This window comes from Podarcis filfolensis (assembly GCF_964270895.1).
Source record: "Podarcis filfolensis genome assembly, chromosome: 10".
Taxonomy (NCBI): domain Eukaryota; kingdom Metazoa; phylum Chordata; class Lepidosauria; order Squamata; family Lacertidae; genus Podarcis; species Podarcis filfolensis.
The window spans coordinates 31,757,458-31,785,285 of NC_139612.1; the positions used below are offsets into that span (position 1 = coordinate 31,757,458).

The 27,828-nt window shown below is 45.7% G+C and overlaps 1 protein-coding gene across 1 annotated transcript; it reads left to right on the forward strand.

Moving 5' to 3' along the window:
- KCNMB4 (potassium calcium-activated channel subfamily M regulatory beta subunit 4) lies at nucleotides 1-27,561 on the forward strand. The gene is made up of 3 exons (XM_083574732.1): nucleotides 1-1,540; nucleotides 17,519-17,646; nucleotides 26,927-27,561. The coding sequence occupies exons 1-3, from the start codon at nucleotides 1,205-1,207 to the stop codon at nucleotides 27,093-27,095; spliced, it is 633 nt and encodes a 210-aa protein (XP_083430858.1). The 5' UTR covers nucleotides 1-1,204; the 3' UTR covers nucleotides 27,096-27,561.
- The last annotated feature ends 267 nt before the right edge of the window (nucleotides 27,562-27,828 follow it).

A 27,828-nucleotide genomic window follows, 5' to 3' on the forward strand; every position in this document is an offset into this window, starting at 1 on the left:
CCAGGAAATCACCACCATCATATTTTATAACGGGCACTCCTTTATTTCAGATCATTCCAGTGCACATGTAAAGCATCGGCTCCGGTTTGGAAACTTTTACGCGGGCGCAAGAGAGTAAGCGGGATGCGCATGTGGTTTCCGTCGTTGCTGTTGCGAGCTTGATGGTTGGCCAGCTGGGCCGGCCGGGCGTGGAGGGCACGGAGGTTGGGTGGGGGAGGAGAACGAGAAATTACTGAATGAGATTTCTCGGTCTCTTCCAGGAGATTAAAGCGGCTAAAACCCCTTCATAAAAAAACGGAGAGGAGCAAGCCGGCCTGGAGGGGGCGGCGAGCGCCTGCTGCGAGCCACGTGCTCGCTCCCGTTCCAGCGCGACTCCCGCGCGTCCCTCCCCGCCCTCCACGCTTGGAGGCGCTTGAATGAGCTGCACGTGGCGCTGCCCCCATTCAAGACTTGCCTCCCTGCGGACGCCCTTAATCGGGGCGAGTAATCAAGCTCCACTTCCGGGACTTAAAACAAGAGATAATCCTGGGCCGAGCTGTCCCTGTCCGCTTTCACTGGAGATGAGGGGGGGGGGGGGGGGAGGGAGGGAAGAAGAGGAGGAGGAGGAGGTGCCGCCTGCCTGCCTGCCTGGGTCCCCCTTTCCGATTGTCAATGGCGAGCCCCCCTCCCCGCCCTACACCCCCCCCCCGGAGCGGCTGGGAGGGAGGGAAGAGATTGAGCAAGGGCAGCGCGGCGGCTCGGGCTCCCTCCTCCGCCGTAAGGCGCTTACCTCGTGGCAGATGTCGCCAGGCTCCCAGCCAGCTCGGATCCAGTCGGTGGGAGGCGAGCCGCGAGCCGCCAGACTCCGGGGAAGCCCCCTGTCCTCGGGAGTAGGGAAGCGCAGCGCAGCGCGCCGGGGTCTTTTTCCCGCCTTGCAAGGCCTGTTTGGCGCGCCGCGAGGGGAGCCTCCCTGCCTGCTCGCCGGCCCCAGGCGCCTCCCCCTGGGCTGGAGCCCGGCCAGGGCTAGTCCCGCAGCTGGGATCGAACGGGCGGCGGCGGGACGGAGCGGGTCTTGCGGGGCTTCCCCGCTTTGGACGGGAAGGAGCCAGAAGCAAAACCCAAACCCCTCGCCGATTCTGCTGCTTTTCCTCTTCCCGCCCCTCTCCTCCTCCTGCTCCTCCGCCCGCCTTTCCGTTTGGTTCGCTCGCCGCCTCCCGCGATCCCGATGGCGAAGATCCGGGTGTCTTACGAGTACACCGAAGCCGAGGACAAGAGCATCCGGCTGGGCTTGTTCCTCATCGCCACGGGCATCGTGTCTCTCTTCATCCTGGGCTTCTGCTGGCTCAACCCGGCCCTGCAGGACCTGCAGGGCAAAGCGGCCAACTGCACGGTGGTGTCGGTGCAGCAGGTCGGCGAGCTCTTCGAGTGCACTTTCACGTGCGGCGCCGACTGCAAGGGCACCGCGCTCTACCCCTGCCTCCAGATCTACGTCAACAACTCCGAGTCCGACGCCCGGGCGCTGCTGCACCAGGACGAGCACGAGCTGCTGGCCAACCCCAAGGTAAGCCCGGACTAGGCGCAGCCCCGGAACCCTCCTCGGCAAGCGCTCCTCGCCAGCGGGAGCGCCCTCTGGGCATGTGCAGAGGGCAACCCGCTGAAATCTTGGGACCTTGGAGGAAAGGTTGGGGAGGGGGGGCGAACAGGAGTGATTTGAACTGGGGCGCGTTGGGGGTTTGAGAAAGGAAGCCCCGTTACTCGCCTGCCCGATCCGCCAGGGGATCCGCAGAAAGGTCCGCAGGCGGGATTGGTGCCCTCGTCCTGGAGTTGGGCGAGTGTAAGCAGGGGCAGCCTGTTGCGCCTCCGTGCGTCCCCAGGTGTCTCCACGGGACTCTGCGGGCAACGATCGACTCTCGGACCAAGAAAGAGGGTCAGGAGGCTCCGGGGATGTTCCGGGACTCGAGACAGCTGGCAACTCTTGCGGCTTCGTCAGTGCCAGAGGAGCTTGCCACGGATCTGTCCAACTGGCCGGGGACCCGAGTCCAGAGCCCCGTAGCCCAGAACATTCTGTCCCTTCCATAGGATGCAGGACCTCCTGCCCATTGGGCCGCCCACGCTCTAGAAGTCGCTCGCTCCAATAGGAAGCCGGGGCTCCGGTTCTTTTCAGAGTAGCCAGAGGCGCAGCGAGCGCAGCTTTGGAAAGTTTGCGCCGATGACATTTTGCGCTGGTGGGGATGTCTTTCCCCACTGCGCCTCCTCCCCCCTTTCCTGATTGGGATCTCTGCTGGAGGAGGTGGTATAACGGGGTTCCTGAGAGCGTGCAGAGCGCTTTTACTTACAGAACTGTTTTGCCTTCTCATTACACCTCAGGGTAACGAAGGCTGCCCAATACTGGCATGTTATAGTGGTTAGAGTACAAGAAAGGCTCCGCCTCAAATCCCTATTGTGTGGCAAAGCTCGCTGGGTGACCTTGGGACACCTGTTCTTTCTTACCGCATAGCCTCCCTCACAGGGTTGTTGTTGTGGGGATAAATGTCAAGGAGAGGGTATATTCGCCACCCTGGGCTCCTTAGGGTTTAAACCACAAGTGATGTTAAACACGTTCATTGGCATTGCTTGTATCTTTTTAAAACTAAATAGCTGTAGGGGTGGAGTGTGTGTGTGATCGGACCTGGGACACATGAGCCTGCAGGTTTGAATCCTCCTTGCAGCACCATGGTCCTGATGCAAATTGTCCCCCCACCTGGAGCTTCTATTTGCCACAGGAGGAATATTACTACTGCTACTTAAAACCTTTTGAAGTAAGGTGTTGGTGTTCCTATTTCACAGACTGGAAAACTGGGTGAAGTAAATTGCCCACTGTTCTCTTTGTATAGTGTGAATGTTCAAATTTCCCCCCATAAATCATTTCTGTTCTTGTTCTTTCACCTCTTCCTGGCAGTGGATGTGCCTGCTAAGGGTTTGGCATTAAAGTAGCCCTGGTTTTGGAGGGGAATCTGGGCAGAACCTGATTTAAAAGGAAAGGAGATTTCTAATTAATTTCAGGGAAGGAGCCAAAAATTGATTGATCGTTGCCTGAGGCACTGGAATCTATTAGAAGTAGTGGAGGAGACCGTGACAGGCTTGGGCCATGTCCACTGAGATACAGATATTTCACTTAAATGTATTTGTATCCCCCCCCGCCCCCAGTTGCAATAAAGGGATTAAGCTGCAAACAGAAAGTCCCCAGTTCAGATTTCATCTCTGCCCCGAGCTCCCTAGGTAGCCATTGGGGAACCACTTCCCATGTGAAATATGAGAGGTGTTTATACAGATTTACCTTGCAGGGTTTGGCGTGTAGATCACCTGCTTTGCTCTCCCCCCCCCCCCAATTTTTAAATCACACACTACACAGAGGTAAGCCAAGGTTTGGCTCTTAGTGTGTCGTTTGAACCTGGGCTTGCAGTTAAACTCTCTCCTTACTAACCACAAGCTCTAGCCAAGAACAAATCTTAACTACAATCCCATGCCTGGATGACACGCTAAGCCCAACCTTGGCTTGGCTGGTGTGCTACACTGAGTTAAAAGGACCAGGGAGGAGCAAAATGGGTGCGATCTCCTCACGGAGAGTCCACACATTTGCACTGACATATGGTTTGGCTTTGCTCTATGTGCAAACATGGGCAGCGTACATGAAGCACCTTGAGCACTTCAATATCCAAATATTGGGTGGTGCTACTATTGTAAATTTTTTTGTTGCACTTTTATCCACTTACAGTTCAAGTAGGTAGGTTCACTTGGACTCTTTGAGTCACTGCATCCAGCTGCAAACTCCCAGCTGTTTGAACGTATACCCAAAAGGCAGCTGCAACCTGTAACAGTGGCCTGACAAAGTTTCCTATATGAGGCATATGTTTCCAAATTTCCACCTCACATTTTCTGGGGGTACACTTACAGTTGTTCTCATCAGGCCTGTAAACCCAGTGTGCAAGTAGGGGGGGGGGGAATTAATACGAGTTTTATTTTAAAAAACCCACACAGCAATGAGGCTCTATTTTGTAAGAGACAAAGAACACCCTGCAATTTATGTGCGCTAATGAAATCCAGATAATGCCTTGAGATTCTTACTTGCACCATCTTTTTCTTTAATAGTGGCAATTTAAAAGTGTGACTGGTTTCTTTCTTTTCCTCGGGTGGCGAAAGCTCTCTGTCCATTATTCATTGTAAAAGTTGTAGATGGCAAATGAATTGCTCTTGCTTTTTTTTAAAAAAGTATGGTGGCTAAAGCAATAAAAAGGTGGGTGGCAGAATCATGGCTACTCCTGAGGCAACCTCTAAAATAAATGGATAGCTATCTCCTCCTGTATCCACTTCAAGCATCAGATTAAATGGGCTATTGGTTTTGAAGGTTCATGCTACAGTAAACCCATTAGATGGGCAGTGAAGGTGTGTCCACTTTCCTAGTACTTCTGCTCTTATAAGCTAACTCTGGCTATTCGTCTTCACCTCTGATCTGATTTGCCTCTAATAATTCTCAAAATGCAGGATGAGGTCCACCGGTAGGTCTTGGAAACGTCCAAGGTAGTTGCTGTGGTTTTTAAGAGCAGTGAAGCAGAGCCAGTCGCTACTAGGAAAATAAGGACAAGATAGTGCTATCCTTTCATTCCATGCATACAGTCTGACTGGACTGACAGCTGAAACTTCCTATCAACCCTGGCATTGGGACAGTGTCCTCCACTGCACTTGGGGACAGCTGGCAAATTTAGGGTATGCAATGCAGGGCATGCTGCATGCACAGCACCTGTCCTGTAACAGCATGCTCACTGGTTCCTGCTCACTGCCTGCTCAAACAATGGCTATAATGTAGCAATGGTAGCAGCAGTATACATCAGCTGAGTGGGCAATCTGAGCACATGTGCAATGTCTGCTGGAAGTGCGTGACCCCTTTCCTTGGTCAGGGGCCTTTCCCAACAGTGTTATCTGTGATGCGTTGCGAGAAGGCGATTAGGCAAGATGGCCGGCCAACTGTTTCGTTCTGCTCCCCAGGAAGAGATCACTAAACAAGGCAGGTTGAGTTCTTTCAGCACCAAGGAGAGCTCTTAGTGAGCAACTTTCTCCATTGAAGGCTGGAGGTGAATTGAGACCCTTCTGAGTGTCTGCTGTCAATTCCACCTCTTCTGTGCTCTGCCCTTTTTGTTGAAGAACTGCAGTTCTTGAAAGGCCAACCCTCTGACCCGAAGACTGATGCTTCTCCTTTGCTGCATGGGCTCTCACCTGGTGCACTTTCTGGGAGGCAGTCAGTTCCTTGGGCCCAGAGAAGTGCCTATGAGGGTCCTGGCTCTGCTTCTACAGACTCTGGTGCTGTGGGATCTGGTTCAGCAGGTGCCTGTCTGCCAGCCTCATGTTCAGAGCTAGGAACCTGGTCCAGCTCCTCAACTGGTGGCGCTATAGCTTCTGACTCAGTGGCTTGGTCACTGCTGGTCTCTAGGGTCATGACACCAACTCATGCCAGCAACAAGCAAACATTGCCACTGCCAAGTCACCAGCTTAGGAGGATAGAAAGGGCCAAGGAAGCTCAAGAGAAATGGCTCCACGGGCAGGGGCATGTTACTTGTCCCAGTATCTGCTGCCTGAGGTACCTACCTCACTCTGCTTAAAGGTAGGACCTGATATGATGTAAAATAAGAAACATATTGTTCCTTGTGGTAGTTGAGCTATAAGTAAAAAAACACACACAAGAAATCCAAAGTCTTGACTGGATTTGTCATCATCCCTTTTGTTTTCTCTTGTTCTTTAGCTTTGACCTTGGTGCCTGCCTGCATCTACCATCATCCCCTCCCTTTCCTCTCCTCCTTCTTGCCCTCGTTTACTTACATCATTGCTGCGCTCCCTTGTGGCACAGACATATTTTAAGCAGGTTCAGAAAATGGAAAAAACACCTATTGTGCTTAGGAACATCAGAAGCTGCCTCATTCCAAGTCAAACCATTGTTCCATCTGACTTATTGTCTATACTGATGAGAGCGACCTGCCAGTGTTGGAGAATGAACAGGGAAAGGTGTGGTGTGAGAATCTAGTAGAAAGATGCTAGTCCTCTCGTGACTAGTAGCTCACGGCTTCATCTTATTGTTTGGGTGGCTCTGGAAGAGCCGCTTAGAATGGCTGTTGTCCTGCGACAACCATGTTTCACATGCATCCTCAAAGTGATACAAAGAAGGTGCCCCATTATCATTTAAAAAGATGCTGTGAAGTTTTGGGTGGGTTCTTTTGTCCCTTACATTTGGCTCAAATCTGAAAGTTCCTTATTTAAATGCTGGGAAGAGTGTATTGTGATTGATTGTGGTGTCTTACAGCACCAGGCTGTTCATAAGCGTGATGTTCTGAATGAAAAGAAACTGCTGAGCAGAATCAAGTTTGGATATAAATGGCTGTTAGGACTTTTGAGCATTAAAAGTAAAAAAAAATAATTGCAGTGCAGGGCAGAGGAGGAAAGAGAAAACCAGTTGTTCAGTGGTGCAGCAAAGCTTAGCTGTGGTTACAGGGCTGGACCTACCATGAAGCAACATGAAGCTGGGCAGAAGTTTCTAGAGAGACTGCCAACTCACTTCCTTCCCCCAGTCGAGGTATCTGATTGGATACTTTGAGAAGCAGCTTGCTGGAGTAGATGGATCTTTAGTTTGACCCAGCACGGCTATTTTTATGTTGCTTGTATGTCACTTTAAAAAAGTGAGCTCCACTTTTAAAGCCGGGTTACCACTCTGACTTTTTAACTTCAGGTGCAAATGGGTCTAAGATCAGCAGCAAGCTGATAGACTGGGCCAAGCTGAGGGGTGCTGGCTGTCTTGAGGCTGAGGGCTGAGGGCTGAACATTGCTCAGCATGTGCTCTTGCCAACACACACCTGAGGGGAAGCCTAGTGAACTGAAATGGACAAAGAGATGAGAAGAAAGGGGAGAAAATGAATTCAATAAATAAACTGCAGAAATAAGAGAGAGAGTGAAAAACAATGGTCATTAACTGGAACTGGAGGCATCTCCAAGTAGAACAGGAAGCACAACCGAGGCTTAGTTTCCTCGATATCTGTTGTTTGTATAGCTCCTTGCTTTGATGCTTCAGACTTTATGTTCAAGACTCATGAAACGGGGTAAAGGGGACCTGTAACTAGTTGAGCTTCTCATTGCCCATGAGTTGGTGTTTCTTGTATCAGGAGAGGGTGACTTCAGAGCTAGGGGATTCTGAGAGAATAAACTGCTTGTAAAAAGTCTACTGGTAAACTCTAGTCAAGCTACTCTGTCTCTAACTTCCCTCGCCTCACAGAGGCCTCCCATTTACCAGCAGGCTTTGAAGATGTATTTGTCTATTGGCAGAGCTCGGCCTCTCTTGTTTTTACAGATTGGAACATTTCAGATCATCACACCTTAGAGGAGCATATGTAAGTTTTCAGCCCATGGGCCACAACATGCCAAGGATCACATGCCAGTGGTTAAGTGAGGCTGGGGGCAGAAGTTGGTGGAGCAATGCATGTAAATGTTACCTTTCTGCAGTAGGGGAGCTTCTACCCACACACTCACCCGCCCCTCTCTATCCTCTACCTAGGCAAGCAAAAGGCCTTATCGGAGTTCAGGGACACATTCAAGACCAGTGTTCAAAACTAGGCAGGCGCCAGGTGCATTTTGCTACTGGCACAGGTCCCATTGTGACCGCGTGGAGATTTCTGGGTGACAAGTTGGTGACCGCAGTTTAAAAAACCTCTGCCTTAGTCCATAGTTAATACCACTTCCATTTCCCCTGTGTGGGTTTCTCCTTCTTGCATACTGGGACAAGTGAGTTGCTGTAAGAGTGAGCTACAGTCAAGCAATGTGGTTGAGATCACAGAATCAAACAGCTGCAGCGTTGGAACTGATCCCAAGGGCCATCTAGTCCAACCCTCTGGCTAATAGAAAATATGTTGTGGCGACCGTAACCTAGGTTTAAGGTGCCATTTGAAACCTTGCTTATATATCTGAGTTTCTTACGCCGTCAGATGGGTAAAAGCACTCAGAGAACAGTGAGGAACAGTGAGGGGTGGGGCCTGGGGCTTGGGGCGGATTCTGATGACCAGATAGAGAGGCCTGGCAGGACATGTTCAGCCCCCAGGCCTGAAGTTCCCCACCATGTATGTATTTTCATCAGCCTGCCATGCTTCTGTAGAATTCTCATTCCATTGCTTGCTCAAGGAAAGCTGATCTTCATTTTACATGTTGTTACTGTCTGGATTCCAGGAGAGCTGTTTTACTCCTCTGCGTGTTTCTCACTCTGTTCAGGTGCATTGTACCCTTCAAAGCCGTTGCCGCTGTGTTTTTGTTTTGTTTGTTGCTAATGAGGGTGGAGGTAGAGAATAAGAAGCATCTTTCTTGGTTGAGGGGGGAAAACAAAGAAGGCACAATGTGGATGCAACAGAGGTTGCGTCCTTTGGTTGCATGGCAACCAAATTTTGCTTCTTTCCCAACTGGATATGCAAGATGATGAAGGCAAGTGGGAAACCAAAGGAGAGGGGGAAATGGAGCAGCAAGGCTGGAGGGGCAGAATTGGCAAGAGTGTAGTGAAGGGGAGGGTTTTTAGGTCAAACCACCTCCAACAATGGAGGTATAAAATAGCCATTAGAGTTGGTAGTCATTATCATCCATGAACAAGCTTTCCCCCCAATTTTTCCCCTTAAGTTCTCAGTTCATGGGCACTCACTTGCAAAAGCATTGAGTCTCTAACAACGATACAAGATTTGGGAAGCAAGTGACCCATAGATATCCCGTCCAGTCCCCCCACCTCATTCTGCTTGGAATACAAAAACAAAAACGGACAAGCTATTATTTTAATTAATTGAACATTACTAAAATGTCTATTTGTGCTACAGTGAGAATTAATGCCTTTAAACAAAATTAGAGACACCATAATATTTACTTTGGAAATAGACACCATTTCTTGGTGGAAGGTGCCTTCTGAGCATTGCTATTAATTCAAATGTGCGTGCCTTTCTGGCTGCCTGCTGTTTAGAATGGATAAAGCACTAACTCTGATTGCTTTGTGAAGTATTAGGTTTTCAGGATGGCTGCTATGATAGGTCATGATGATCCTGGATCAGAAAAGAAAGCAATTAAAGTAGATGTTTCCAATTTACTTGCTTTACTACAGGTGAAAGGAGTATGGACAAGATTTTGTGTCTTGCTGAATAAAGGCTATAATCCTAAACATACTTATTTGGACAACTTGCATCAAAATCAATGAGAGTCAATGTTGCCCAATCCCACTCTAGTTGCAGGCAGAAGACACACCCACCCTTTTTTTAAGGAGGCTCAGATCTTCATCACAATGTGCACATCACCATCCATATTAGCCATGCCTACATCTGTATATAAATCTCCTTTCCAGGATCAAGAAAAATGTATTCAGAATTTAAGGAGCAATTAAGTAAATACTGCCTTATAATTAACAACTTGCCTGGTAGCCATTGGTGATCAGGAATCCCATGTAGGCGAGTGAGCAAGATGGATTTTTCCACCCAGTCCACTTGGTTTTCATGCTAGCCATGAAGGTAGGAAAGTCCCTTTCTTCATGACAAGCATGGAAACTGGACAGGTTGGTGGAAGAGGAACGGATTGCACTGTTCCTCCTCTGCAAGTCTACTTGCTAGAAGACTACTTGGTTTGCATTTCCTGGCTGGCTGCAGCAGAGGGAGGCTTTTCTTTCTCCCCCAAGCTAGTAACTTTTGTGGGCTTATTTGCAAGGCTGAGTAACTTGTTACCATTGATGGGATCCAGAAGGCTGCGTGTGGCATTGACCTCCTTTGCACATGTCAACATCCTTCTTAAATTGTGGCACCCAGAACTGGACACAGGACTCCAGGTGTGCTCTCACCAAGGCAGAATAGAATGGGACAATGACTTCCCTTGATTGGGACACTCTACAGTGTCTTTTGCTGCTGCATCACACTGTCGACTCATGTTAAGCTTTTAAAGATGAGGTACAGTGTGCTCACTTGTGAGCATTTTCCACCTTGGTTATTGCAGTAGTCTAACCAGGAGGTTACCCAGAGCATGGATAACTGTTGCACCCCACACCTAGAATTCTTCAGGCAGCTTATAGGATAATAAAATGTGACCCACGTTGAAACAGTCTCCAAAATCAGAGTAGTGTTGTAAAAGCAGAAGTTGACATTAAAAAAGTGAAGAAACTTGAAACTGAAACTCAGAGGACTAAGAAGGCAGCAGGTTAATCATGAAAAGTACTGAAAAGCCTGGCAGTGAGTGTTCCTGTGGAGAAGCTGTGGGATATCAGAACAGAATAGGTTTGTTTCCTCCATTGCCACTTGCCTTTTCCCTTCTCTGTTGGCCTCCAGTATCCCCAGTCAGCACAAATGGGAAGCTTACAGGTTCCTGGTGGGCAGTAGATGAATTACTTGACATGGGTTGCTCATATTCTTCTTTTGGGCTAGTGAAGACATGTGACATAGTATTTTACTTATTTACAAAATAAAAATAAATAAATACATTTGCTTACCTGTCTTCCTTTTTGTGGATTGAACTTGAGCCACAACTTGCCAGGCTTTGTCTCAGAATCTGCTTTCGTTGCTAGGTACATACAGATAAAAGGTAAAGGACTCTTGGACAGTTGAGTCCAGTCAAAGGCGACTCTGGGGTTGCGGCGCTCATCTCACTTTCAGGCTGAGGGAGCCAGCGTTTGTCCACAGACAGCTTTCCAGGTCATGTGACCAGCATGACTAAACCGCTTCTGGTGCAATGGAACACCGTGACAGAAACCAAAGCGCACGGAAACACTGTTGACCTTCCTGCCACAGCGGTACCTATTTATCTACCTGCACTGGCGTGCTTTCGAACTGCTAGGTTGGTAGGAACTGGGACAGAGCAACGGGAGTTCACTCTGTCGCAGGGATTCAAACCGCTGACCTTCTGATTGGCAAGCCCAAGAGGCTCAGTGGTTCAGAGCGCCACCCACATCTCGCCATAATGTACATATATTGGTCCTTATATAGAGAGTGTTTCCTTCACTACTGGTCCCATTGCACCGGAGGTTGTGGATATGGACTTTGAGGTCTGAGTATATCTGCAGGGGTTTTTTTTTTTAGAAATAAGTGCTACCTAAAACAGCTCCGAAAAGGATTCAGAACAGAATAGGCTAACCTGTGAGGACACAAGAGACCCTTCTCATCGACTGCTTATTCATGTTGTGCTCTAGGGGGACTCGTTGGGAGTATACAGCCAAATTTGGGAGTGCACGACTTTGAACATCTTCCCCAGACCTGAAATGGCAATTTTATTAGTGTGCTGTCTTTCAGGCTCTTCCGGTCTGTTCTATGGCCACAGTAGCTTTTAATTAACTCACAGGGGTGTTGTGAGGGTTACTTATTGTTTGTACCGAAACTCCTGAAGAGTTGCTTTTTGGTGCTTAATCATCAAGCAACAAAATGTTAAGCTAAAGGAAGAAATTGAGAATAACTATGCAACCAAGATTAAAACTTTACTGAAGTTATTTATGTGTGTGTCTATTAGCTATAAGAGGCAAGAGGAATTTGGGGTGGAGTTGTGGGGAGAGAGAGAGAGAGAGAAGCAGGAGTTCAAAGAAGGAACACAGTAAAATATTGTATAATTGAGGGATATAAAAGGTGGTTGATCACCTGGAAAGTGAAAGCTAGGGACCTTCTTGTCATCTTGGTTTATGAACCCATTTCAACTTTGTTTGTCCCTAGACACAGCTGCATGCTTTTCTGTCAGAGATATTCCAATTTTCCCAATTTCTTTTTCATTCCATTTCGTTTTTTAACTGTCTCACGCCTTTCTATATTATTGTACCCAAGGCAGTTTATGACCCATAGAAATGTCAAAATATACAACCCCAAAATACATTGCTGTTCTAAAACAATGCAGAATACAACCAAAAAGGAACAATTAAGGAAATTCAAGGATTTGTTTTTTCTTATAATATTACAAAATGATTGTCAACAAAATATCAGCAAATGTTAAATAAAACAAAATCACCCCAAAGATTACAATAATTGGTAAATTAAATTAAAAGCAGCCATGACAATATCAGCAGAAATATAACATACAAAGACTGGCCTTGTCTGTTTTGTTAGCTGAGTGAGGCATTGGGAAGCTCCAAGACCTTCAGTATTAGTTGTAAAAAAATATATCAAAAACATTGGCCGACCACTAGAGAGGACCTGTCTCTGTTGTGTTTTGTGTGCTGTGCTTTAAAGGGACCCCTGACCATTAGGTCCAGTCGTGACCGACTCTGGGGTTGCGGCGCTCATCTCACTTCATTGGCCAAGGGAGCCGGCGTACAGCTTCTGGGTCATGTGGCCAGCATGACTAAGCCGCTTCTGGCGAACCAGAGCAGCGCATGGAAACGCCGTTTACCTTCCCGCTGGAGCGGTACCTATTTATCTGCTTGCACTTCGACGTGCTTTTGAACTGCTAGGTTGGCAGGAGCTGGGACTGAACAACGGGAGCTCACCCCGTAGCGGGGATTCGAACCGCCGACCTTCTGATCGGCAAGTCCTAGGCTCTGTGGTTTAACCCACAGCGCCACCCCCGTGCTGTGCTTTAGCTAGTTCCAAATCTAATGAAATGAGTACTGAGCAGGGTTGCCTGTCTCAGTAAATCAAGACGACTCTTGATCTCAATGTTGTGGGTTCAAGCCCCATGTTGAACAAAAGATTCCTGCATTGAAGGTGGTTGGACTAGATGACCCTCATGGTCCCTTCCAACTCTGCAGTTCTGTGATTCTGACATCTTTCATTGCTGTTGTTACTTTTAGTGCAGCTGTCCTATGATTACACACTCACTTCTATACTTAGGGCTGCTCTGGCGTTTCCAGCTTATGACAACATTGCAGGGTATTAGGGGTTTAAGTCCCTAGCTGCATGGAACAGTTCAAGTATTTTTATTTTTTTAACAATCCTGAAAACCTTTTGAACCATTGTCCTTTTGATGATCTGTAGAGTTTCATTCTTTTATGCTGCAGGTGTTTAAGCACCTTGAGATAACCTAATTTTTATCTGCTTAGCAATCCCGCTTTGATGTTGCACATCAAAACGAAGGAATGCAAAGGTTCCGAATTATACTAATAAGGACATATGTCAGTGTTAAAAGTTGTAAGAGACAGCCTAAGGGCACTGTCTCTTTAAGAACATTGTTCATAGTTAAGTAAGAAATATATAAAAGGCACCCAGTCACAACTGGGGCCCACAATTCCCATTTAACATGACCCCTTGGGTTAAGGCCCAGATATAGTGCAGGCGTGGGGAAATTTTGGCCCTCCAGATGTTGCTGGCCAATGGCTGTGGTTGCTAGGGTTGATGGCAGTTGTTAGTTCAGCAACATCAGAATAGCCAGGTCTTCCCATACCAGTGTCAGTAGTTGTGTGAGTTGATCCTGAAATGTGCAGAATAGTATCAAAGAGGCTCAGAAATGGACTGCAATAATTTTGTGTGTTGCTACATGGAGTGAGTATGTCGTATGTATGAACTTGAAAATATCTTTTTAGCATGGATTACTGGATGTTTCTAATACGCTTGTATAAATGTTCGCCCTTTTGGTTTGCGGTGTTTTTAATTAATTGGATGAGACTAAGTACATAATAGATGGTATATTTGTTTAGTTAAGTAAATTCTTTGGGCGTAATTTTAACTAAACAAACACTGGAAGAATTGCATAGAGGAGATACATTTTGATTATTTTACGGATCCCTAAAAAAACCACCCAGCCATATCCAAAAGTCCTCATACGTTGTATAATCAATCTCTTTTGAACTGGGTAGTAACATATGTGGGCTGGTAAGTCAACAGAGACTTTAAAATAACTGTTTAGTGGGATAACAATAGTGAGTTCCTACGGGTATTTTTCAAAACTTTAAAAGCATAAAAAGTATCAGGATGAATCCATGTAAATCATGCATTTCCTGAACAAGAGTGTATACCAGCTAGTGACTGCAAGAATCAAACCATATTGATTTGCAACAAAATAAGACCAGTCTTTGGTCGGTTCAGCCCCGCGCTCCACACCTTTTGTATGAGGGTTGAGGTGATTTGGTAAACACTATTTCTTTGGATTTCAAAAAAAGCTTTTGACATAGTTGTGGCGTTTGCCCTCGTAGGTGTGTGACGTTATACTGGGCTCATAAGGAAAGGGTTAACTAATTGTAAAATGACTAACCAATAGGAACCCAAGGGGAGGAGTTAGAGTTGTTAAGAAGTCAGTCTGGAGTTAGAGAAGAGAGACAGAGAGGATAAGTCTGTGGGTTGGGCTAGTCTGACGTGAGAGAGGGAGAGAATCTTTTAAGAGGAGTCAGTCAAACAGTTGAGATAATCAGTCAGAAGGTATTAAGAAGGTATAGGCCGGTAAAGAAACTAAAGTTAAGAAACTGACAAGAATATTATCTGAGAAACCATAAACTTGTTAATACTAATAAAATAAACTTGTTTATTTGGTTCAATTTTAACAACTGTCTGGACTCAGAGTTTTACCCGAGAGTAACGGGTTGGTGGCAGCGGGGAAGCGAGCACAGTGGTGGCACAGGGATCAATAGACCGTTAAACGTCCGGGGACCCTGTGTGATTGCCACAAAAGTGTCTTGCCAAATCCCTCACCAATGATTTCTGAGGTCATTCTCACCCCAGATAATGTATGTCAAGTTAAATAGTGCCAGTTCTAATACATATCTTTGGGGATCTCAGTGCTTACTTCTTTCTGTTGTGAAAACTGACAGTTCAATGTCTCTGCACTTCCTGTTGTTTAATCACTTGTCTACAAGAGATCTATCTAAATCATTTATATCCTCCTTCTAGTAAAATAAAATCCAGGATGGCTTATAAAAGTGAACAATCAGGATAAGGTGCACACTTTTGTTTTGGAATGATGTGATTCTGCTTGATCAGTGCTTCTGCTGTATATCTGATATGCCAATTTCGGGCCAGCTTGAGTAGATCTCTCCATTAAAACAAAAATCCAAATCCTGTTGATGTCTTCCAGGGAATTGTTGCAGAACTTGTGTCCTCTAACGTCTACAACTACTAATTACACATAATCAACACACCTCGGCTGGTTTGAGGGTCAGGGCAAAGTGGCTAAGCAAGTTCTGGCTAAGGTAGTTAAGGATTCTTGTGAGAATTCATCAGAGAAACCCATGGAAAAATTGATGAAATATAGATTAAAATACAAGATTCGCCTATCTTGGCTGGCTTATTTACCACTATAAACAACATGGGGCAAATGCCCTCTGGATGGAAAAGGGGTATCACTTTCCCGATATATAAGGAAGGTGATCATTCCTATCAGCTAGCTAGCTTGTTAGGCATACATGCACATTATTTGATCATTCACCACTTCATTTGTCATTGTTTGACCCTTGAGGACTTGCAGACTCCATTGAAAAGTGTTTCCTTTGAGGCTGACACTGGGATTGGGTGATACGAAAGCTCAATCCGTGCTCTTAGATCTGTGGCAACACATTTGCACACGGAAGTCAAGTGATGAACGTGCGTCTGGGAATTAGCATCGTGTTTCCCTGGACGTGCCATTGATGATGTATTCTATGTCGTGCAACCAGATACGTTGTAATTATTCAAAGAAAAAAACTACAGTACAATGAATAAGTTAATTGTTGGTGCATCCCCCCCCCCCATGTTAAAAGATGACTCTTCTGCCCCCGTCCTGTTTTACTTCTCAGTAGGGTCCACTGCCATCTGCTAAACCAATAGCTTAGGGGGGGGGCAGAATATGTACTTTAGTCTCATGAGTACTTCCTACACAACAAAACCAAATTAGCTGCCATTTGAAATCTTCCCCAAACACTTCTTGGAGCTGTAAAAATATTTTCCCCCAGTTTCTATAGTATCACAGTCTGATTTAGATTCATAATACCCAGTAAGTCTATTCCTGCACTAGCAAGTGCCACAAATGCAAAGGAACAAAACTCTCTCCCCCAAGAGTGCGACTGCTGGATCCATAACAGTTGTCATCTTGGAGGAAATCAGAAGACCTTGATGCAGCCCTCAACTTGTTTTGGTTCTTAAAGGATTAGGCCAGGTAAGGTGGAGTAAAGCCTAAAATATAACTGTATCTATCTGTAGTTATAACTATATATATATATTCTGTTGGCTTAAAACAACCTCAGCCCATCTGCTTTGTGGATCTTGTTTTGAAGAGAAATTAATTAAATTACATCATTGTGGCTTTCCTCTGGTTCCTTAAGTAGCAGTCTATATTTTTAATCCATGCCGAAGACTGACAGCTTAAGAGACTTGGGACAAGAGTAACTGTGTTTGAACCTTATGCCTTTCTTGCCACTGATTTCATTAACAAAGACCCAGTTCAGAATTTGTCTGTCTGTCTGTCTCTGGCAAGCTGCAGGCTGCTTGTTAGAGCCCAGGGGTGAGGGAAGGATGTGGGTGAGGGACAAGGGCCATAGATCATCATCATCATCAGAGCTTGCGATCTGCATGAAGGAGGTTGCAAGTTCAATTGACACCACCTGCAACTAATAAGTATATTTGGTTTCTAGCTGGGAAAGGCATCTGTCTGAGGCCATGGAATGTCAAACTAGACATGGTAGGCTAGATGGATTTGGTCTAAGGGTCTTCAGGTGAACTTGAGTGCCTGCGGTGGGAATCTGTGCCCATGTTGATGAATAATCAATCCTTTGAAACACTTTGTTGGTACTCTATGTATAAAGATGGAGAGCACCAAGCAGTAGGCCTGGAGAACAGGTGGAGTTCTAACCAGCTGCCTGCTTGGAAAAGAATATGACATTGAGATTGGTTTATAATGTTTGTGCTCAGAAACTTCAGTCTCACTCTCCCTGGGATCCACCTCTACGGGGACAGATCTCTGAATTCTGTTTCTGAAGTATAGCCTGTGCTACCCATAATTCACTTAGTTATTATTTCTGGTGCTCTGGAAGAGGCAGCAGCAGCAGCAGCCAAGATATCCTTAATATTTATGGTTAGCAATGAACTGAACACCATCCTCATGATAAACCAAGCTGGGTGGGAGCTTTAATCTCCTTGCACTTCATTGCACCTTAATCTTCTTTGCTTGTCTCTGAATCGAGTAATACCTCCATGCCTGTTGTGTGCCAGTGGCTGACTTCATCACATTGCTCACTAAATTATAACACTGCATAAGGATTTTGTACACACATATATCTGTATTTTCTTTTATTTCCAGTTTCAAAGTCATAGATTTTTATTAGAGATAAAACAGCAAGTAATCCTCTGTTTTCTAAACGTGCAGAATGACAGACTTATTCTGTTATGCATGCATTCCTTTTATGTAACTTGTCTAAAATTAGAGGTTAGACCCACCCACTTTGAGTTAGACCATTAAGCATTCAGTAACAATTGTTAAACAGCAACAGTATTCAGTTAAACCTCCTGCTTGTCTTTTTGCCCAGTCCTGAAACATATGCTTTCGTTTTAATTATAAAAACTGTTGAGGGATGTCCAAAGAGAATTGAAGTCTTTACTTGTTGCAAGCGAAAATGATGCCATCTTAATGACATTTATTTCAACAGTGTTCGTATATCCCTCCCTGCAAAAGAGAAAACCAGAAGAACACTGAAAATGTAAAGCTCTGGCAGGTTTACTGGGAAGATGAAGTTGGCTCTCAGCCTTTCACGTGCTACTTTAATCAACACCTCAGGTGAGTATCTTGGCTCATCTGCTGTCAGGGTCCAGGGTTGGATCTAGACGCATCAAAGAAGTGTTTCCGTTAAATGCATTGCAAACTTTATGAGAAATCGGGTGAGCGAAAACGGAACTCCACAGCGCCATCTAGTGTCACAAGTGTTAGAATGCATAAACAACGCATATAAAGCATTTTTTCTTTGCCCATGTAGCGAAGTCCCAGCAGGGCTCTGGCAAGTTTGGGGCAGAGGCAGTGGGGTGGGAGGTTGACCAAGGAGAGGGGTTGGGTGCCACACGCGAGGCAGGAGCCAAGGCGAAGGGAATCAGGGTCTGAGCAGTCAGAGACGGAGATCGAGGCTTAGGACCTGCCGGAAGCGGGGGAAGAGGAAGAATGCATACGCGCTGTTTTTGCATTCAGGTGAGGGACAGGCTGGTCAGATACCCTAGAACCAGCAGGGGCTTGGAGACGGAAGCACAGCAGCGACTTCTATGCAGCAGAAGTCTCAGCTTGTGTGCACAAACCCGTCAGATGGGGGTATATAAGCCTGGGGAGGGGGAGGCATGGTCCCAATGTTGCTTCAACTCCTCTGCCAGGCAAGGCACACACCTGGAAAAGTTAATGCCAGCTATGTCAACTCCAGAAGTCTGTGTATCTGGTGCACCTGAGGAGCTGCTGCAAGTGTGTTCTCTCCCCCCCCCGCCCCCGCCCCCCCAATTTAACTATCAGCCATTTGCTTTCTTCAGCTGGGTTGCGCAAGACACCTGCTAGTTTACATACATCTCAACAGTGCTCGAGTCTGACTGGAAAAGAAATTCCAGGGTTCAAGCTAAGATATAACTGTACAGTGGTACCTCGTGTTACAGACGCTTCAGGTTACAGACTCTGCTAACCCAGAAATAGTACCTTGGGTTAAGAACTTTGCTTCAGGATGCGAACAGAAATCGCACGGCCGTGGCACGAGGCCCCATTAGCTAAAGTGGTATCTCAGGTTAAGAACAGTTTCAGGTTAAGAATGGACCTCCAGAACAAATTAAGTTCTTAACCTGAGGTACCACTCTATAGCAAATTTGACACCCTGTTTGGGCATTCAATTTACTTGTGCGTAAGGACCGGAAGCTGTATGCCGGCTCCCTTGGCCAATAAAGCGAGATGAGCACCGCAACCCCAGAGTCGTCCGCGACTGGACCTAATGGTCAGGGGTCCCTTTACCTTTAAGGAACAGGAGCATGTCGTTTTCACCCAGGGTGAATCTACACGCAGGGAAAAACCCCCCTGTTATTTATAACCAAAGTCTGAAAAATTAAATCGTTATAACAAAAGTTTTTTTAAAAACTTATGTAAAAATGCTAAAGAAAGGTTTTGTGGTCTCTGGTGCCATGCTTGTCTCTGGTGTTGCATGTTTATAATGCATTCATTCAAATCGCTGATTTGTTTGTTTTTTTACTAATGTAGCTGAGTTCCCTGTTTATAGACTTCTGTATGTCTGAGGCCAGAGATCTGATGTGGCAGCTTCTTCTGCTCATGGAGTTCCTCTGGCGGTTTAGAAAACCCTGGAAAAATCAGGTTCTTCATGAAGCGGCTCCCCTCTTCCAACCTCTCATACTCAAGGAGGGCTGTAAATGGTGCGAAATGTGATGTGCTAAAGGGGGTGGGGCTTAGCAACAAGTCTCTGCTGCCTTTTGTGTACTCTCTTACACGGGTAAACTGAATGCCCAAATAGGGCCACAGTCTTGCTGGTCACTAATTAATAAACATTTGAAGTTAGAATTATTATTATTATTTTGTAGTACAGGCCCTACTATTCAGCTAAAAATTTACAAGCTGGCTTCCAGTATTTTATTTTATTTTTAATTCCTACTTTATTTAAGGTAGTTATAGAACACTTAATTCCAATAGTTTCTAAGCAGCAAACATAAAAATTGTAGAAAGCGTACGCTTTTCAATTGTAAAAGCAGAAATCTCCCTTAAAATGCCTGCTGAAAAAGAAAGATCTTTGACAGGCACTTGAGGCTCAACAGGAAGGGGGACCCATCTAATCATAGCCCAGAGGGAGCTCATGGTATCCATTGCTTCTGGTGGAGATGATGATGATGATGATGATGATGATGATGATAATAAATGTCATTCCAAGAAGGCTTCCTATAGTCTTTCCTGTCTAGCACAATCCAACAACTGGCATGGATGCGCAATGTCAGTCCAGGACCTAAGGATGCATGCAGCTCCTGATTGTCGCCTACAACGCATTCCCAGGAAATCTTTTTTAAGGAATTGTTATCTAATGTGGCACCGGTTGAGTTCTGCTGGTGCAATGGGACTTCTTCTCTTTTCATGTGCCCCCTAGACACTGTTCTGGAGGGTTCCCCCAACCCCCCAGAGGTGATTTTGAGAGCATGTGAGGGGACTGGAGGCCCAGGAGAGGAACAATAAGCTTCCTGGTGTGCACAGAAGTCTGTTGCACCAGAGGAGATGCAGTGTTGGATATGGTCCAAACACTATCCTGAGTAAATGGGTTCTATATATGTAGACTGCAATAAGAAAAGGGAATCTTATGCATGCTGCATAAGAAAAAAAAAACCCTCCTATTTCATCTTGACCCAAAACATATTCCGCAATTGGTGCTTTAATTTGCTTGGGATTTTTTGTCCGTTGGATCTCCTCCAAGTTGGATCCCTCCTATGGGATATAAACAGATAAATATTATAAATTCCATTTTGTGTGGGAGAAGGGCTTTTTGTCCATTTGAACAGCAGCCCATTTTCTGTAGGCTGAAGTTGGATTTGATGGGCTGGCTTTGCAGCCATTCATCCCATCACTAAAAGACAGCCTACATGCAGTTTTCCTGTCCTATGTTCCTTTGCAACATTACATGGTGACCTTGAGGGCTGCTCTTTGTTAATATTGGAGCTGTCTTCCTCTCCTTCTATTTCTAACCTGGCATTCCCTAGTTAGGAAGCAAGTTAGGTAACCAGTCCAATGAGGCTGAAGTGAGACAGAGGGTTAAAGTGGTCTCTTTTATATCTCATGAACAGCACCTTGAATTGGCCTGGAAACCAGTGCAGACACTGAAAAACAGCAGTAACTAGCGTGAATTGAATTGAATTTCTTTGGCAGCTGAAGCTTCCAAACCTTCATCAAGCAGCCCCATGCCCACTTCATTACAGTAGTCTATTGCCACAATTACATAAATAAATAGGAGCTGCATTTTGAGCATGACTTCAAAAGTTGGGAATCAGTTTATCAGCAGTTGGTGGAAAGTTATTCTGCTTAGTAACTACAGTCATATCCATTCGGTTCAACAGCAACAGAAGCCTGTAAACCAGAACTTAATTGGGAAGGCTAAACACCCTTTGTTGTTGTTGTTGTTGTTTAGTCGTTCAGTCGTGTCCGACTCTTCGTGACCCCATGGACCAGAGCACGCCAGGCACTCCTGTCTTCCACTGCCTCCCGCAGTTTGGTCAGACTCATGTTGGTAGCTTCAAGAACACTGTCCAACCATCTCATCCTCTGTCATCCACTTCTTCTTGTGCCCTCAATCTTTCCCAACATCAGGGTCTTTTCTAGGGAGTCTTCTCTTCTCATGAGGTGGCCAAAGTATTGGAGCCTCAGCTTCAGGATCTGTCCTTCCAGTGAGCACCCAGGGCTGATTTCCTTCAGAATGGATAGGTTTGATCTTCTTGCAGTCCTTCATGGATCACTGCCTTGCCGTGGCGAAGGGGCTTGAATAACTCAGATTAGCTATGAGCTATGCCGTGCAGAGCCACCCAAGATGGACAGGTCATAGTGGAGAGTTTTGACTAAATGTGATCCACCTGGAGCAGGAACTGGCAAGCCACTCCAGTATCCCTGCCAAGAAAACTCCATGGACAAAACATCCTTGAAAACCATCATTCCTAGGTCAGAAGAACTGCTGGACACCATGATTTCTGCCTTTGTAATTTAGCTTCAGTTTCATTCTGTTTCCGTTTCAATACCCAGTACAGCACACTGCTTCTTTGGCAGTGTTTATCAGTCCACTTCCCCAAGAGGGTGGCAAAAAATGAGCATCAAGAGCCCTTTCAGATGTTGCTCATCTCTAAAGACCAGGAGCAGAGAGGGGAACAATACTGAAAGAGAATGCCAACAATAAGCAGCACCTGTTAGGTTGTGCTGACTCACTGCACCAGCCTTAATTACTTTCACCATCAGCAAAGCTGTAATTGATTGCATGGCACTCCAGGTTTGTTTTCTCTCGAAATGTTTGTATTTTATTTTAATGAACTTAAATTTTATTGGCAAACGCATTGGCAAAGCTCGGGCGTTTTAGCATTTTGCCTCCAGCCATGTTTCCCTTTAGTGATCATGCTGGAGCTTGTAAAAAGAAGGGAGAAGGAAGTTCATCACTAAAAATGCATTAGCAGCAGTCCAGTGGACACCCCTACAAAGCCATTCAGTGTAACTGATGTCCTTTCTTGCTAGAGACAGAAATGGGGTTTGGAAGGTTTGACTTGTAGGCAGGGCAAGGCTAGGCATGCAGTTTAACAGATGGAAAACAACATTGCAAAGATTGATGGGGGAAAGCCTCCTTTATCGTTGTGTTTTCTCTTTTGTTGAGAGCTGAGGACTCTCAGCCTGAGGGCCAAATAATAATAATAATAATAATAATAATAATAATAATAATAATAATATAATTCCCCAGCCCCTCTGGGCGGCTTTCAACAAAAGATTAAAAATACCTTAAAACATCAGTCATTAAAAACTTCCCTAAACAGGGCTGCCTTCAGATGTCTTCTAAACGTCAGATAGTTGTTTATTTCTTTGTCATCTGATGGGAGGGCATTCCACAGGGCGGGCGCCACTACGAAGAAGGCCCTCTGCCTGATTCCCTGTAACCTCACTTCTCGCAGTGAGGGAACTGCCAGAAGGCCCTTGGAGCTGGACCTCAGTGTCGAGGTTGAACGATGGGGGTGGAGATGCTCTTTCAGGTATACTTGGCTGAGGCTGTTTAGGGCTTTAAAGGTCAGCACCAACACTTTGAATTGTGCTCAGAAATGTACTGGGAGCCAATGTAGGTATTTCAAGACCAATGTTATGTGAACTTGGCGGCCACTCCTAGTCACCAGTCTAGCTGCCACATTTTCTCCTGAGGGCCATCTGCCACTGGTGGGTGGGGCCAGAGGCAAAAGTGGGCAGAGCAATGAATGTTCATTTCACCTCTGTACAGACATCTACTCCTCTCCATCATTCTTCCAGCCAAGCCAGAGTCATGGGCAGAGTTAAAGGATGCATTCCAGCTAGGCAAAAACACCCAAGGAAGGCATGAAGGAGGGCCAGAGGTGGGGTGTGAAAAATCCTGATGGCTGGAGGCCTGGAGGGTTACATTCACCCCCAGTCCTGAGGCTCCCCACCCCTGAGTTAGACTTTATAATGTAGAGTACAGATAGAGAATTTGTAGTCCTCCAAATTTTGCTGAACACCATCACCCATCATCTGTGACCATTGGGCAGGCCTGATGGACTCCAGCAACGCCTGTCAGGGTGTCACAGGCTCACACACACCCCCGCCTTGATGTGGGGTTTACAAAGCCATTTAACTTGTCCCTGGTGACTTGGCTACTAGCATTTTTTTTACCTTTTTATGGGGAGGGGGGGATTCCCAAAATTTCACTAATAAGGAAATCTGTTTACAAAGTGCTGTGAGGCAGATATTTAAACCAGTAATGTTACATCACTGTTTTAAATTTTACACATAACGTCCTGCACATGTGAAACCCGTGTTAGATGTCCCAGCTTGTACTCTCAGCTTTACCATCATTGATAATGTCAGATTGCACAGCTAAATACAATTTTGGGACCACTGTCAAAAGCCACAGGTGCACAAGCTTTGAGAGATGATGCCAACTGTGTGGGCTAGCTTAAGACCACAAGAATTAATGCACTGGATCAAACCCAAGACCTGCCCAGGCCACATCCGCACCATACATTTAAAGCACTGTGACACTACTTTATGCAATCATGGCTTCTCCTAAAGAATTGTGGGAGCTGTAGTTTATTAAGGGTGCTGAGAGTTGCTAGGAGATCCCTATTCCTGGGGCTTTTTTTCAGCCAGAACTCACCGGATCTCAGTTCTGGCAGCACCTCTTAGGTGGGCGCCATTGCCATTCTTAGAGAACAAGGAAGGTGTTCATGGTGAGTTCCGGCACCTTTTTCTCTAGAAAAAGAGCACTGCCTATTCCCATCACAGAACTACAGTTCCCAGAGTGGCTTAATAGTCATGAACTCTGAAGCTTGTAGCTCTGTGAGGAGAACAGGGACCTCTCAGGCCCCTTAGTAAACTACAGCTCCCTTAATTCTTTGGGAGAAGCTGTGAATATTCAAAGCTGGTATCATAGCACTTTAAAAGTATGGTGTGAATGCGGCCGCAGTACGGCCACCTGTTCCTAGCCATTGTGGACCAGATACCTATGGGAAGCCCATAAGCAAGACATGAGGAAAGAGTGCTCTCCTCAGCAACTCCTCACCAATGGGTGTTAGAGGCAAACAGCTTCTGAGGCTGAAGGTAGTTCAAACACAGACATCATGCCTAGTAGCCATTAGTAGACTTAACCACCACAAATTCATCTAATCCTCTTTAAATGCCACCTGAATTGTTGACCATAGCTACATCTTGGAGCAAATTTCATCGTCTTAACCATGTGCTGTGTGAATAAGTACTTCACTTTGTCCTGAATCTTCCAAGTCAGCTTTCTTAGATGACCCCAGCTTCTATTTTACAAGAGATGGAGGAGTCTCTCCATGCCACACATGGCTCTGTATACCTCTCTGATCCCACACTCACCTTTTTCCCTAAACCCAAACAGCCCAAATTGCTGTAACTGTGCTGTAATTGGCTGGGAACCAGTGTGGGTCTCACTGTACTCCCTACTAAGCATCTCAGTTGAAGAGTGAGATTATGTTTGCTCAAGGAAAGTTGTTTGCCAGGTGTTGACTCTGCCTATCTCCCTCCCACCCCCTTTTTAATACTGCAAGCAATTAGCATGGCAGTTTGGGGGCTGTGCATATATCCTCACCTATTGTGCTGAAATAAGGTTATTGTTTATTTTCCATTGTGACTTGGCAGCTGTACCCTTTATCCTGTGCCAGGAGAAAGTGCTATACACAAATATTTGATTAGGGTTCAGTAAATGAAAGCATGTAATAGACCGATGACTATCTGAGGATCACTAGTTTGCACCCTGGGGGTCATCCATCTTGGAATAATTACTTGCTGGCAGAGGACTTACTGTTACGAGACTGTTCTGCTTTAGAGCATCTGTTAGGCTTTGCTTTGTCCTCGTAGTTTGATCTCTCTTCTTTGGAGTGGCAACCAAATCCAGATTGAAACCGGGACCCCATGCTGAAAAGATCATGCTGTGCAAGACAATCTGTCTTTGAATGCATTTCATTTATGTAACATAATTAAGGAAGCGAGTGGAGTCTTACAGGGGTGGGGCAGGCTAAAAGAAGAGGGCCAGTGAGCTGCAATCAACAGAGATCTGCAAAGCTGCATGAGGATGTTGATGACTGGGAAAGGCACTCTGGCCCAGAATTCTAGGAGTGCAAGACTGCCCTTGAGGTTCCTCTCAGAGAAGTTTCCCCGTTCACAGGAAACAGACCCATTGCCTGAATGGTCCAGGTGTTCATGGAACTGTTGCTTTCAGGGAAGTGAATGGATAAACCTTTACAGGTGTGGGTGCTTCACCTGCGCATCAGAGCACCCACACTCCCAAGAAATTATGTGCTAATGTTGTTGTTGATGTTTAGTCGTTTAGTCACGTCCGACGCTTCGTGACCCCATGGACCAGAGCACACCAGGCACTCCTGTCTTCCACTGCCTCCCGCAGTTTGGTCAAACTCATGCTGGTAGCTTAGAGAACACTATCTTACATTCCAGGTTCCTATGCAATATTTTTCTTTACAGCATTGGACTTTCCTTTCGCTTCCAGGCATATCCGCAACTGAGCGACCTTTCGGCTTTAGCCCAGGTGCTTCATCAGCTCTGAATCTACTTGTACTTGTCCTCTGCTCTTCCTCAGTAGCATGTTGGACGCCTTCCGACCTGAGGGGCTCATCTTCCAGCGTCATAACTTTTATATGCCTGTTGTCTTTGTCCATAGAGTTTTCTTGGCAGGGATACTGGAGTGGCTTGCCGGTTCCTGCTCCAGGTGGATCACGTTTGGTCAAAACTCTCCACTATGACCTGTCCATCTAGGGTGGCCCTGCACAGCATAGCTCATAGCTTCTCTGAGTTATTCAAGCCCCTTCGCCACGGCAAGGCAGTGATCCATGAAGGCGGTGTGCTCATGTAGATATCTGCAAATGTAGTATATGTCATATAAACCGATTGGTGATGCCATCTAAATATTACCCCATGGGAGCTCCAACTCACCTGTTTCATTGCATTTATGGGAAAGAGACAAAATACACAGTGTTTTGGGGGACTGGCAGTGCCCCTGGAAGGCTAGTGGGCTCAGTCTGCTGGAGGTTTGCAAAACATTCTGTCTGGAAGCGCCCTAAGTGTTCACAGGAACACAAGTCAGATTCCGTTGTTGTGTTCTTTTCCAAAGCACTTTTTACAACCTAGGGATACAAATCAATAAGGTGTCCTACCCTAGGGAAACCCATTAACCATCACTATTGGCTGGGCATGAGGAGCTGGCCTCACTGTGGGTTTGTGTTGCCACCTTTGGTTCACTCAGCAAGCTGGTTGCTAGTCTTTTTTCAATCCCCAAGTTGTTTGAGGTGGATGCTTAGACACATAAATCAACTCAGATGGCATAATCCAAGATTTGAGATAATAATTGTTGTCCATGTATCTTGTATCTCACAGTTTTTTCCACTTGCATAGTTAACTATTATTGGCTTAATTTAAAGGAAAGATGTTTGAATATATTTTTGAAAAATAAAATATTTTTGTATATCCCAACACCTATGCACTTATTGAAAATGTTATGCAGTCTGAAGTTGTTGTGTAATGTTTCTCTGAGTCATTTTCAAATGTGGAAAACTCTAGAATTTCTGTTTCTAGTTAATATTTGCCATGCACCGTGGTGGTAATTTTTAGAACTTATTGTAGTTCCTCTTCTTTTTATTGTTTGACTTTTATTTACAGGGTGGAATCCCGCTAATTGGATCGTCCTGCGGGTTGAAGCACTGGAGATAATGTTTACCAATTTCCACTGCAGGCCTCACCCCTTTAAAAATCTACTCTGGATGTCTTGGTTTTTCTGCCCTGCTTTCCTCGCTTCCTTCCCCCTGTAATTCTGCCTTTCCTATTGCAGACCGGACGACGTACTGTTACGACGCACACACGACGAGTCGGTTCTTTTGCACTGCTTCCTTTGGCCGGTGGTGACGTTCCTGGTTGGAGTCCTCATTGTGGTCCTCACCATATGTGCAAAGAGCTTGGCTGTCAAAGCAGAAGCGATAAAGAAAAGGAAGCACTCCTAAGTGGTTCACTTTCCTTGGACGAAAGCGGAGGGGATTTTGTAGGAGGAGTGCCAAATGCAATTGACAGGCACTCCCGTGGCGCTTCCCAGCGATGCCCGTTCCCAGTGTATTGCCAGCTGTTGGTCTTGCTGATGCCTGAAGATTACTCTTAGGTTGACCACGCTGTGAATTGTTAGCTAGCTGCTTCTGCCACTAAAGAAAGCAAAATGTGTCTATTCCAAAAAAAATGATCCTAAGCTGCACCAAACTGGCTGTACTGCATTTTGTGAGATCTGAACGATGGCTCTTCACTCCAGGTCTTTTGATGGACTGAAGGACAGTTTCTTGGGGGGAGGATCCCCCAAAGTGTGGTTGACTTCATCTTAGCAAAATGATCTTTCTTACCATTATTATTTAGTATTGAATATTTATTATTTCCTTTCTCATAGACTGTATTTCTGAAATATTAAAAAGTGGTTGGTTTTTATTAGTCTGTGTTTTTATTTTCTGAGTGGGTTTACCTTCCAAATCAAAGACCAAAAAAAAAAAAAAATTTCACAATGACCTAATTGTCCTCAACGGTGCCATTTTGGAATTAGAATTTTGAACACGTGTATGTGCCAAAATTATCTACTGACTGACAACAGAATTTCAGGGATAATCTCATCCTACTCGCCCTTCTCATATGCTGCTCTGTACATTGGAGACTCTGCTTATTGCCTCTGTGGGCAGCTCCCCTCTCCCAAGGAGCGGG